Below are 13,103 nucleotides of genomic sequence, written 5' to 3'. Positions count from 1 at the left end.
GAACAACTTTAATGAGTATGTTGAACACTTGGGTGACACCCCAAGTTACTAATGACCTTGTTTGCTAAGCCAAGTGTAGCGCAACATCGAAAACTACAATGCTGAACAGATTTTTTAATGAGTCTATTTAACATAAAAATGTTATTTTTTTAATTAAAATCTACACCAGAATAAATGCACTTAAAGAAAGTTATTTAATTTCAGCTGGCATTTATTTTTAGCAAAATTTTAGCATTTCAATTAGACTTAAGACCACAAGACTTCACATTCAGAATTCACGAAGTTGTTTGCTAATAAAGCGAATCAAATGAAATCATCATGAAATAAATTACTCAACTAATTATAAAGCAACCAATTTCAATTAAGAGCAACATAAATGAATAATGCCACTTTAGCAGTACAATTTTAAAGTTTTCTCTTGTCTACTATATAATATATATATAGAGTCGTTTATAGATACTCTTAATGTATGTGCATACATTTTTGCACTATTATTTATGAAGCACAGTCGAAGTTCGTTTCTTTTGGCTTGACAGTTTGCAGTTGCTTTACAAAAGTTATTTTTTTTTATTTTTGGCCAAGCTAATTTACATTTGGCGAAACTTTTGGCCCTATTTCAAGACACAGAGACATTGGCTATAAAAAGTAAAAAATAAGTAGAAGGAGTCAGCTTTGTGGGTTCTTGGCTTGGTCTTGTCTTAGGTCAAGTTCAGACAGACGACACGATGGTAAAATAACAAAAGCCACGCATGTCAATGGACTTTCTAAATAAAACTAAGCAAAATAATAATAATAACGCCGCCGACTGCACTACAACTACAACAATATTGTCCAATAACAACGACAACAACAACAAGCAGGAAAAAATAAGAGAACAATGAAATAAAATTGTATATGCGTCGTCTGTCGTCTGTCAGTTGTCGCCCATCGTCCGGCCGTTGATCACAGCCAAAATAACAATGAAAAGGCCACGCGACGAATTCCCCAAAGTATTTCTTTTGGTTTTTTTTTACGTTCTCTTCATCTGTTATTATTGTTGTCAAACACACACACACACAAACACAGACAAAAGCGAAAAGTAGAGCATTTGTCTGCACATTTGTTATCGTTTGCTTTACGCCATTTTTTTTTGCTTTATGTTTATTAAATAAATGCGTTTTGTGTATTTGACAAAGGCAAACACAGTGACAACGCAGGCTTTCGACAAGTTATTCGATTAACGATTAGCGATTACAATTGCGTGACCGTTGTACACTTAGTAGGCAGACAGACAGACAGACAGAGAGACAGAGAGACAGACGTCTATTTTGTCAGCTCGTCGTCAATCAATCAGGCAAACTTATGTTGGGCAATGCCAAGGCCGCTTCGATTTTGTCAAACGTGTCGTATGCGTAATATTTCGCTGCTCGCTGCCTACGATTTGCATTTATCATTGGGCCACGAGCGCAACAGCAACTGTTACAAACACTCCTGCATGCAAATAGATCCAGACATCGCTCTACCTCCGCATCTTCAACTCTCTCCTCTCGCCTGTCGCTTCTCTCTCGTTCTCCACTCGATACCCTTAAAGCATGCCGACAGCTGCAGTTAAGCACATGTGGCACATCCTGCCTGTCTGATATGCTTCTTGTGATATCTCCTGACATTTTCTTGCCGTCTTGCACAGTGACACACACACACACATACACAACATGCTGTGGCATCAAATATTGTCAATCACAGCCGTCTGACTATTAAAGAAAACACTTTAATTGAAGCACAAAGCAGATGCATTTTATTTTAAATGTGCGTTCAAAGATTTATTGAAACTAATTATTTTAATTTCAAATAATTCTATTGTATACTGAATTCAAAATTAGATAAAAGCAAAAAAATTTATAAGAACAGAAGTAATACTTCAATATATTCATAATTGTTTTGAATGCTTACTACGAGTCTTAGTTGCTTTGGCTTATAATCAGGTATATTTTGCAATGTACGGCATATTTTGAATATATCACTCTATTCATATATAATTTGGTATTTATTGTTTTAAAACATATACCACACTGTTTTGCTTTTATTAAAAATGTGTAGCGTGTATCTCACAGTCGACCACATTTGACTATAGCTTTCTCAGTTGTTTAAATTTTTTCTTATTCGTTAAGTTTATCTGTTTAAGTAGAAAATGCCAAACTGGCCTCAACTTTAAGTATTCCTTTATATTTTCTAATAAAATGTTTGCATTATCAAATATCAATTATATAGAACTGCAGCAACGATTTAATCGGTAAAAAATGTATATTGTGTGTCTTTCTCATCTAGAACTATCAAATTCTCGTTGTCTACTCCTTCATTTTATTAATTTTATAAAGTGTTTAGATTATCAATAAGAATTTATATTATAAGCAATAATGAACAATACGTGAGAAATTTTATATTGTTTCCTTTCTCATTAGTTTGTTTAAGAATAAAAGCTTAAATTTTCGTTTTGTAAATTTGTTAATATTTTTTTCATAATTTTTAATAGTGTTCAAATTATCAATTAACAATTAGGTAAAATGTTCAGAAGCAACACTTAACACTGAAATTATAGAAGAGGCAGAGATTATCAAAAACAATTTACAATGAACAGAGAAAATGCTTTAATATGTTAAGAATCGTAAATTTTATTCCTTGCATTGGCTTTCTCATTCATTTGTTTATGTATAAAAAGTCAAATTATCTTTTTTTACACTTGTAAATATTCCTTCATATATTCATATTCATATTTGTGATCAAATAATGAATTATCAATAATAAGGAACAGAAGCAACACTTAATGATATGAAATGATAGACAGAGACAGAGATTATCAAAAAGAATTTATCACCTTTACCTTTCTTATTCATTTATTGAAGTAAAAAAGGTTAAATTGTCTATTTCTTTTTCTTTTTGTTTTCTTTTAACCCTAAGCCCTAAGTTGCTCTGACTCATCTAATTGAAATAAGGAAATTGTATTCGTTATTTCAATAAAATAATGATAATAATAACTTTATATTTTCTAATAGTGTTCACATTATTAATAAACAATTTTAAGGAACAGAAGCAACACTTGATAATGTGCAAAGACAGAAGAAACAAATTGCAGTCACTGTGCGTTATGAATTCCAAAATTTTCATCGATGCATGGCATATCAAAGGATTGGACCCACTGTCAGTTTGTGTGGCAAACAAGGTTGAGTGGCTGTCTGGCGCTGCAATCGATGTATACACTTATAAGTGTATGTGTGTTTCTCTGTGTGTGTGTGTGTGTGTGGTATGAGAGTCACATAAAGCGCACAAGTGCCAAATTGCTTAGGCAAACTACGTTAGTTATTACGGGCAGCGGTTGCTAGGTGCGGAGTCAACTTGGTTACTTCGTTGCTTCGTTGCTATGGCCTGTTAAAGACTCATAACTGCGTTGCGTTCCCCGTTCTCCGTTCGCCGATGTTGTTTTGTAGAATTAATGTTGGCGCATATAAAGCATACGCCATGTGTGTGACACCCACCCAATAATAGCCCATGAAAATGGGTGAAAATGTTTGTCGCTGCCCCAAATTGTGTGTCGCAACTATGTAGCAGATATTATAGAAGAGGAGACGAAGCAACGAAAAACATAAACAAAGCCACCTCTATTGCCTACAGGGCAGAGCATTAAAGTCACGGCACGATAGCAATGCAAAAGGCAACGGCAAAGGCAATACCCAAAGCCAACTAACTAACAACAACTAACCCCCTAAACAGCAATCACTTAACTTTATCCAACCAGCTACATTCAAAAAAAAAACAGCAACTCGACAGTTTTTGCCAAGTTCTGAAATATTGGTTCAACACTTCAGGAAAGCGAAGCACGAAGTGGAGTCGAGAAAGGGAATTGAGTCGAGACCGAGCAAACAAATAAACAAAGTTGAAGAGAGAGCAGAGGAGAGGAGAGGAGAGAACCCTTGAGTAAGGCTTAACTGATTGAAATGAATGAAAAATAGAGTTATATTTGTACGTTAATACTCGAGAACTTGTATTTATTTCGATATTCAGATACCAACAAATTCAATTTGTCGAACAAAAGTTGAGCCAAGAAATTGCAAATAAATAAATGCCACATACGTGAGTTGTACAACTTAGATTCGAGATTTTATTGGCGATACAGCAAAACAGATAAAACTAAAGTGAAGACGCTATCGAAATGGGAATATATATTGATAGACTTCTTTAATTGAGTTCGCAAATTTATGTTGTAAATAACAACTAATTCCAGAGTAAATGTTTCAATTTCGTATTTCGAATAATTGACATTTCATTTAAATATTTTATACGCATTAATTAAAAATATCTTAAATACAAAATAAATATCAACGACAATTTGAGCATGTTTTTCTTCATCGGAATGAAAACAACTGTGACATAATTAGGCAAATATGAAATGTTGACAAAACGCTGATAACAATCATAATAAAAACCAAACAGAAAAAGCATCAAAATGCTGTCGAGCACAAAATAATTGAAATACTCGCAATGAATATGCATTTGAATAGTGTGTGGCATCCGAATGAATAGTTCTGAATCAATTGCCAAATAAATTTGTAGGCTTATTTTGATTGATTTGCATTCATAACAGAGGCGAAGCCAAAGTGGAAATGGAAATGGAAATACCAATGAGAATGGAAATGAGAAATGGAAATGGAAAACATTATCAATGAGCCGCAACTATTGCGTGTTATCACACACAAGAGTCCAACATTGTTTTCCACTTAAGCTGTCAGAAATTTGCTGACCGATCTGACAGCCAACAATATACACAGAGTTAAATATCTATTCTCTCTCTCTCTCTCTCTCTCTCTCTGTCTCTCTCTCTCTCTCTCTCTCTTGGGCATACATACGACTATTATATATATATAAAAAGATAGATAGATAGATAGATATTGTATTTATCTAGATGAGAGCTTAAAATCGTTTATCGTTGCTTCACAATTTGATTGATGCACACAGTCTATAAATACAAATGCGCCACAACGAGTGTGACCGACTAGCAAATACTCTGTTAAATACTTTCATAAATAAAAAAATATGAAAAATATATACTTCAACACATTTTTATAGTCTCAGTCAAAGAGAAGACGAATGGAAGATTTTAGTCAATAAAATAAAAATGGAACATAAAATATTTTCAGCCTTAACTTTCATCTTTATAAATGTATTCAATACAAGTAAACAGTTAAATAAAATAAATCTTAATCACTTAATCACTTTTATTAGTTTCAGCCAAAAAAAGGAAGATTCACTAAATAAATTTAAAATTTTAAATGAAAAATTTTCAGCTTTAACTGCAATCTTTAAAAAAAAGATTGAATAATACAATTTAATTAAAATAAAAAAATTATTAGACTTAACTTCCATCTTTAAAAATATATGATTAAATAAATAATTCAATTCAATTACAACAAAATATTTTAGCCTTAACTTCAAAACTTAAATTGAGAAGATTAAATATATAAAATTTAATAAAAAAAAGTATTTTTAAATGCAACTTAAATATTTAAAAAGAGAAGATTCAGTAAATAAAATTAATATCGCAAGTAAATTATTTTCGACTTTAGCTTCAATCTTTAAAAATGGATGTAAAAAAAATAAGCAGTTAATTGAAAAAATATTAAGAAATTACAATCATTTAATGCTGACAACAAAAGCAGAACAGTTGTGTTCACGTTAATTATATCCAACGGTTTTACAGCCATTGAAAATATATTTTAACACGTGAAAAGAATCGAGAACACAATGAATATTCTGTGGGTATTATCTGGGGAAATTGCGTGTTGAACTTTCAGGTTAATTTTAAAATGGTATTAATTGGTTTTCTTTCCATTTTCTGTGTTTTTCCTTTTTTTTTTGTTTTAATTCTATTTTTCTTCTTTATTTTTGTTCGCTTTCATATTCTCTTTCTCAGTTTTGTTCGCTCTCGCGCTCGCTTGGCGGACAAATTTTTAGTTGTTCTGCAACGTAAACTTTTTGGCACCGGTGCATGTTGCAACAACAAAAGCGCACACATACAGATACACACACACACACAGATACACACACATACGCAGTACAGAAGTATTTTATTTTGTACGAAACACAATCTGCAATCAAATGCGCTGCATGTGTTTTTACGCCTCGCCACGCACCTCAACGTATTTCCCACATCACACACACACACACCCTTTTACCTCTCCGTTCTTGCTGCCTGCTTGTGGCAGCACTCTCCCTCCTCCTTTTCCCTCCTTCCCCTCAGGACGCAACAAGCGAAAATTTGTGTTTTGTTTTGAATATTCTTGCGTGTCTGTGTGTGTGCGTATTTTTATTGGAGTTTCGCTGTTTTTTTTTTTCGTTTTTAGAGCGAACGTAAAAAATGAAAATTGAATATTTTATGTGCATTTTTCGCAAACTCAACTCAACTCAACTTCCAAAAAAATAAAAGAAAAGAGAAGAAATCTCAAATAAAAAAAAGAAGCAAATCCTTAGACATATAGTATATAAATCTTCATATATATAGCTATATACATCAGATGTCGTAAAAAAGCGCAACGCTAAACTTGAGTAACAGAGCTCAAGAGTTCAAGTCAAAACTTTGCCAACTGCTGTTGTAGGGAATGCACGACTATCGAGTGATCAAAAGCACAAAAGCGTATTTATAACAATTTAAATTATTTCACTTACAATTTTCCACTCAATCAAATTCTATTTAAAAGCAAAATCATAACTCATCTGCTTGATGCGAACGAAGTGCAATGTTAATTGTAGCATTATAGCTGCATGACTTCAATGGGACGTTGATTGAATGATTTTGAATAGCAAATGGATGATAGGATTAATACAGAGTGTGCCTGTGTGCCTGTGTGTGTGTGAATACACGAACACAAACACAAACACACGCACAGGAAAAGGGTCAAGCTGTGCTGTGAGGGAAAACACGCACAGGCATCGAATGAATTGAGAAGCAAGTACATATATTATACCAAATACTATATATATAGTATAATTGTAGTATATACTCAGTTAAGGATTGCATTCACAGATGTTGCCATGACAAACTGTGATTCATCTTACAAAGGTCAGCGCATAGAATTTAGAGCAGCTGCTTCGCATTGCTTTTCGAGCCACGCGCTTCTGACATTCATAATATTGATAATTTGTTAAAAGATTGAGACAGCCAAATACACACACACACACACACACAGCGAGTCATTTATAAGACTTCTTTCGTTTCCTTTTACTTTCTTTTTTTTTGTTTGAGGGGCAGCTGCTTTGCTTCACATGCTAGTAAATATTCGAGTAATCAGTAATCGAGATAAGCAGCCGGTAAAATGCATTAAGAATTTAAATTGAAAACTCAAGCAAAATACTTATGTGTGGGTGTGTGTGTGTGTGTGTGTATTAGTTGGCAAAATACCTGAGTTGACTTACAACTCGTTACGACGTTGCTCTTCAAACGCACTCATGTTAATACTTCATTAGTTTACAAAAATGAAATGACCTTGCTCGGTACATGTTTAGTTTATTTTTCGTTCTCTTCTTTTATTTTTTTTTGGCATTGCATTGAGTCAAGCATAAAAGGGGGGAAAAAGCCCAACATTCAAAATACTATGTGGTATATAATATATACTGTATATGCAAAAGGTGAAAAGAAACCACACTCAAACCGCAGGCTACACAAAAAAAAAAACTGCAGTAGTCGTAAATTGTGGCCAAGGAAAGAGAGCGTAACGAGTGATGACAGTTTGGAGTCTAAAGAAACAAAAAATACAAATAAAATACCAAGAGATGGCTTGTAACCAATATCACGTATACGCCACATACTTCGACAAATGCGTTGGCAAATCAAAGATCGCTCTCCATTCACTATATTCTATTTTCTTCGTACTCTTCTCCACCCTCGCCTTTGCTTTTGAATCACGCGCCAAAAGCGACGTTGCACCTTTTCTTTCTTTCGTTCGGTTTTTTTTTTCATTCAGTACTCTGAACGCAGCGATTAGCAAAAGGACACGTACGGTATGCACACACACACACACACATACATACACGCGAACTTTGGTTAACGAGACAAACCAGCGGCAAACCTGAGAAGCTGCTAACAAAGCCTGCACACAAACAGCACCACAGAGGGCTGCTCAAAGAGTTGCCATAGAGGGAGAAAATCTCAAAGCAAGTGAAATAATTTCTTATATTTTGAAAATTCGAAATATGCATTTTAGTGTGTTAAGCAAACCTTTTCAATAACTAATCAAACTTCACAAGCAACCTCCGCTCGACTCGTGTGTCTCAATGTGCGTTAATGTTTGCTGCTGCTTCTATTCCTGGTGTTGGCATGCTTTTTTCATCCTGTTGCTATTTTTCTGCAATTTTCATTCAGTTTGCCAATTTGCAGCGCCGCTGGTACGATTCCATTTAATAGACGCATGCGGCGTATACGTGATGGCAGGCTGGGGAAAATGGCAAAAAAAAAACACACAAGCACGCAGAAATTCCAAGAAGCAGCTTCTGCTTATGGGACTCTCAAGCGGATCTTTCCACTTTCAATTAATGTTTGGCTTTACAACATTTTCGTAATGCACATAACATATGCACATTAGAATTAAGCGAAATGCTAAAACATAAATTCACAAAGGCATTTCTTCTACTTCTTCTTTTATCGAATTATTGTCGAAGTATAAAATGAAAATTGTTCTAATTAGATACATGAATAATAAATGCAGCAGTTGAAACCTTTCAATTTACATCTTTTAAAAACACATTTAATATAAAATCATTTTTGGTTTTTTTCACAAAAATTGAAATGCAATTGCAGCTATGCAATTAAAAGTGTAACTGAATACAACGACTGCCAAAACTGGCAATCCCCAAATGAGATATTTTGGAAAATACTGTTTGAAACTTGCATCCATTTGTAATACACACTCACACAACAAACAACAAACAGACACACAGACACACTCAGTCAACAATTTAAAACAATTTTTCAACAAAACTCGAAAAAGTTTTTCAAATATTTCAAAAACGTTTTGCGCCCAAACTTTCGACTCCCATCGGACAAGCATTCATACTATACGCATGATATATTACAACACATACGAAAGTGTGTGTATGTTGCTATACATATACATACATACATACATATATAATAAAATGTTTTTTAGGAACTTACCTTCTCACAAGCAGAAAATTGTCCTGAGAACGACGCACTTTTCAGTCGTTCGAATCCGATGAGAATTTTGTGCACATTTTGTGCGATAAACAATCAAAAAATTCTTACACCGAAAAAAAAATAAGACTGACACACAAATCAAATTGTGAGATATGAAAATATGAAGGATTTGTTTTCTTATATTTTGTGTTTTCTTTCCTTATGAATTGATTTTGCTTTTTCTTTTCGGTTTTTGTTTCGTTTCAATTAGAATTTTCCAAATTGTTTTGTATGGTTGTCTTTTGTTTTGATTTCGTGATCTAAAGTATTTTGAATTGTTGTTTTTCTTTTTTTTTTGGTAGATCTTCAGCACTGCACTTGCACTTTAGTGTTGAACGAACAAACAATAAAAAAAAAGAGTTGTTGATAGCAAAGTCTCTCTGATAAATGTAAATGTTGTTCTCACTATTTGTTGTTTGTTATTATTGTTGATGTTGATGTTGTTGATTGGTTTTAATTTGTGAGCAACATGAACATTAATTGCAAATAATTTACAAAGAGGAAGATATATTGCGAAGATGTTTTCGAGTTTTGGATGAGTCTTAAATGTTGTTGTTGTCGAGCGCTTTGCTTCTGTGTATTTTGATATTTTATTTGAGAATTGTGATTCTGACTATGTTCTTTCAAATGTTGCTGTTGCTGCTGCTGCCGCTGCTCGCTGCTGCTGCTGTTGCTGCCGCCGCTGCTGCTGCTGCTGCTGCTGCACAACTCGCCTTGTCGAGCGTTCAAACGAAACTGATGCGATAGCGCGTCTGCGACAGGAATATAAAGCTTCAGTTAGGCCTCAGCACTGAGAGTGTGCTATAAAATCAACACAAGCCAGAAGAACAAAAAGAATAAAACGAACGAACAAGCGAACGAACGAGAGCCGAACACACGAAACGAACGAAGCGAGCCCCAAACGAAGCGAGTGAGTGAGTAAGTGAGTGAGACACACACACCCATACACACACGTAGTGTGTTGATACAAAGCAAGACAAACACCTGTAAGCATAGCCAACGACGCTGACGTCGGCGTCGCAGTTCGGTATTCGGCATTCGGCTTTTGGCAATTCGGCACGATGCCGGCAACCAAGTGAAATGCGAGTGAACGAGAGCGAGTGCAGAGGATGCAGCCAAAGAGAGAGTGAACGACTGAGTGAGAGTGAGACAGAGAGAGAGAGAGAGATAATGAAGAAGAGTAGCGTGGCGCCTTCGCTCGCGGAAGCGGAAGGAAACTCAACAGTTGGCACATTACGGCCACGGCTACTTGTTGTTGCTGGCTTGCCATAAACTTTATAGCAAGCTCATTTATTGCATTTCTTCACCACATACACGTCCATACATAACATATATGTATACAAACTTAATTTGTATTACTGAGCGCCGCATTGTTTATCAATTCATCCAAGCGACGCAACTGCACCGGATCCTTGCTCAATGCCGTCACCACAGTTTTGGAAAGATTCTCTTCCAGCAATCCTTGCTTTTCCAACACCTTATTGATCGACTCTTCTAGTTTTTTGCTCTCGTCTTTTGGTGGGTCATTTGTTCCATTAGTAGTAGTACCTCCTTGACCTGCACTGAAGGAGGATAATAACAGCAGCAGCAGCAGCGACAGCAATGAGAGTGGACAACGCATTTCGTTTTGTTTTGATATTTTCACGACTGCTGTTTTGGGGCAAGCTGCTTGCTATTTATACAGAAACGCCGAAGAACGTGTGAACGTGTCACTGATAAGCACTGATTCATTTGCAGCTATTTTAATTAACTAATTCGCTATCTCTTGCACAATTCATCATATTCGTGTAATTCGTGTAACTCTTTATGACTGTCTGTCACAGTTTATCTGTCTGCGGCCCGACTGTCTCTATTTATATACACTGTCTATGTCTGTCTTTTTCTCAATCTGTCTGTAAATCTATTGCTTTCTCTCTCTGCCTGACTCCGTCTGTCTGCTACGCTTGACTATTTTGTTCTGTGTCATTCAGCCTTGCTGCTTTGGATTATCTATTTCCATTAATGTTTATTAATCTATATTTTACTCCGTCTGTATATCTTTCTTTGCCCACCTTTTCCCTACTTGACTTCCTCTTTCTGTCTAACTTTCTTTTCACCAGTCTGTCTTTACGTCTTCATCTGTCTCTATCGCAGTCGGTTAGTTTTGCTATCTCTTTTTCTATATGTTAGACTATCTCTTTCTCGGTAAATCTTTCAGTCTGCTTATTGTTATCTGTCTGTTTTTCTATTTAAATTTCTCTATCCGCCTCTATTTATCTGTCAGCCTGTTTTTTTTTTCTCCATCTGTCTCTTTCTCTTTCTCAAGTCTTTTTATCTTAGTTCACCTATCTTTTTCATTGTTTGTCTCTGTTTATTTGTCAATCTGTCTCTCTCTCTCTCTTTCTCTCTCTCTTTCTCTTTCTCTTTCTCTTTCTCTCTCTCTCTTTCTCTCTCTCTCTTTATCTCTCCCTTTCTCTCTCTCCCTTTCTCTCTCTCTGTTCCTCTTTCTCTCTCCCTTTCTCTCTCTCTGTTTCTCTCTCTCTCTTTCTCTCTCTTTTTCTCACTTTCTCTCTCTTTCTCTGTTTCTCTCTTTCTCAATTTGTCTTTCTCTCTTTCTCTCTCTCTATTTGTCTCTCTTTCTCTCGCTATTTATCTCTCTTTCTTTCTCTCTCTCTTCCTCTCTTTTTCTTCCTCTTTGTTTTTCTCTTTATCTCTCTCTCTCTCTCTCTTTCTCTTTATCTATCTCTATATCTCTCTCTTTCTCTCTTTCTCTCTCTCTCTATCTCTTTATCTCTCTTTTTCTCTCTCTCTCTTTCTCTATCTCTCTCTCTTTCTCTCTCTCTATCTCTTTATCTCTTTCTCTATTTCTCTTTCTCTCTCTCTTTCTCTCTCTCTCTTTATTTCTCTCTCTTTATTTCTCTCTCTTTCTTTTTCTCTCTTTATTTCTCTCTCTTTATCTCTTTCTCTCTTTCGTTCTCTGCTCTTATTCTCTCTCTCTCTTTCTTACTTTCTGTCCATTCCTTCGTCCCTCTACCCTCTCTCTTTCCCCCACCTATTTCTCCCTTTTCCCCTCTCCCTCTTCTTCTTCCTCTTACACTCCACTACAATCCCTTGTCAAGCGCCATTCGCATGGTGCTCAACAATTCCGGCAAAAGCGTCACATATTTGTCCACACACTCGACTGAACATCGCTCGGATCTTCCGCCTGCATCGTCGTCGTTCGGCACTTGGCACTGACGCATGCAATGCTCCAGCTGCGTCTCAAATTCGGCCAGCTCCTGTTGCACATAGCAGCGAGCGCGTGTCAGCGGCAACTGGCAGCGATCGACGCAACGTTGCACGGCCTCGGCGCTGGCATTCGTGTCGGCGCAACAACGTTTCGCACAGCCGTGCATCGTCAGCTGCAGTTTGCGCAAATGCTCGCGATCGATGTCATCAACGGCACTGATCAATGCGTTCTCAATGCGTTCCCGCTGCTCCTCCAAATTGGTATTCTCATCCATAATGCTGAACAGCTTCGGCTTCGGCTTATTTGCTTCAATATTTTCGATATATGCTAGCAACAAAAGCAAAAGCCGACTACTTTGTTCAAACACAAATAAGGTTAACTGATCGATATTTATCGTGATAATTTGAATAAGCCTTATATACATATATAATTCTGAGAATATTCATTATAATCCCATTTAGAATTGTAAACAATTTAAAAAAAATCAAACAGCTAAAAAGTATATCGATATTTATCCATTTGCAACTGTGATTAAATTCATTTCGAAATGCAAACACAATAAGTTTATATATTTAATTCTAAGAAGAATCGCAAATTGAGAACAAATTATTCAGAAAAAACAAATTCAGAAAGCAAATAAAGTTAGCTGATCGATATTTAGCGATTTGAATTATGATA

General features: G+C 35.6%; 2 protein-coding genes across 3 annotated transcripts in view; both read right to left on the bottom strand.

The window, feature by feature from the left end:
* LOC133847424 (eye-specific diacylglycerol kinase-like) overlaps positions 1 to 10,094 on the bottom strand; it is a 138,013-nt gene extending 127,919 nt beyond the window's left edge. Inside the window, exon 1 of one of the 2 annotated variants that reach the window (XM_062282453.1) lies at positions 9,179 to 10,094. The gene's annotated coding sequence lies outside the window, so the exon portion shown is untranslated. The remainder of the gene's footprint in view (positions 1 to 9,178) is intronic. The other variant, XM_062282454.1, reaches the window with a different exon arrangement.
* A 2,126-nt stretch (positions 10,095 to 12,220) lies between these two features.
* On the bottom strand, positions 12,221 to 12,764 carry LOC133847433 (protein FAM136A). Its single transcript, XM_062282470.1, has one exon. The coding sequence runs from the start codon at positions 12,697 to 12,699 to the stop codon at positions 12,298 to 12,300; it is 402 nt and encodes a 133-aa protein (XP_062138454.1). The 5' UTR covers positions 12,700 to 12,764; the 3' UTR covers positions 12,221 to 12,297.
* Between the last annotated feature and the right edge of the window lie 339 nt (positions 12,765 to 13,103).

The sequence above is a fragment of the Drosophila sulfurigaster genome, chromosome X (assembly GCF_023558435.1).
Source record: "Drosophila sulfurigaster albostrigata strain 15112-1811.04 chromosome X, ASM2355843v2, whole genome shotgun sequence".
Classification (NCBI taxonomy): Eukaryota; Metazoa; Arthropoda; class Insecta; order Diptera; family Drosophilidae; genus Drosophila; species Drosophila sulfurigaster.
Note: the sequence above shows the minus strand (reverse complement) of the source record. Positions and strands in the feature narration are given on the sequence as shown.

What these genes read in the sequence shown, in the direction of transcription:
- LOC133847433 (XM_062282470.1), bottom strand. Translation starts at nt 12,699, where the DNA reads ATGGATGAGAATACCAATTTGGAGGAGCAGCGGGAACGCATTGAGAAC.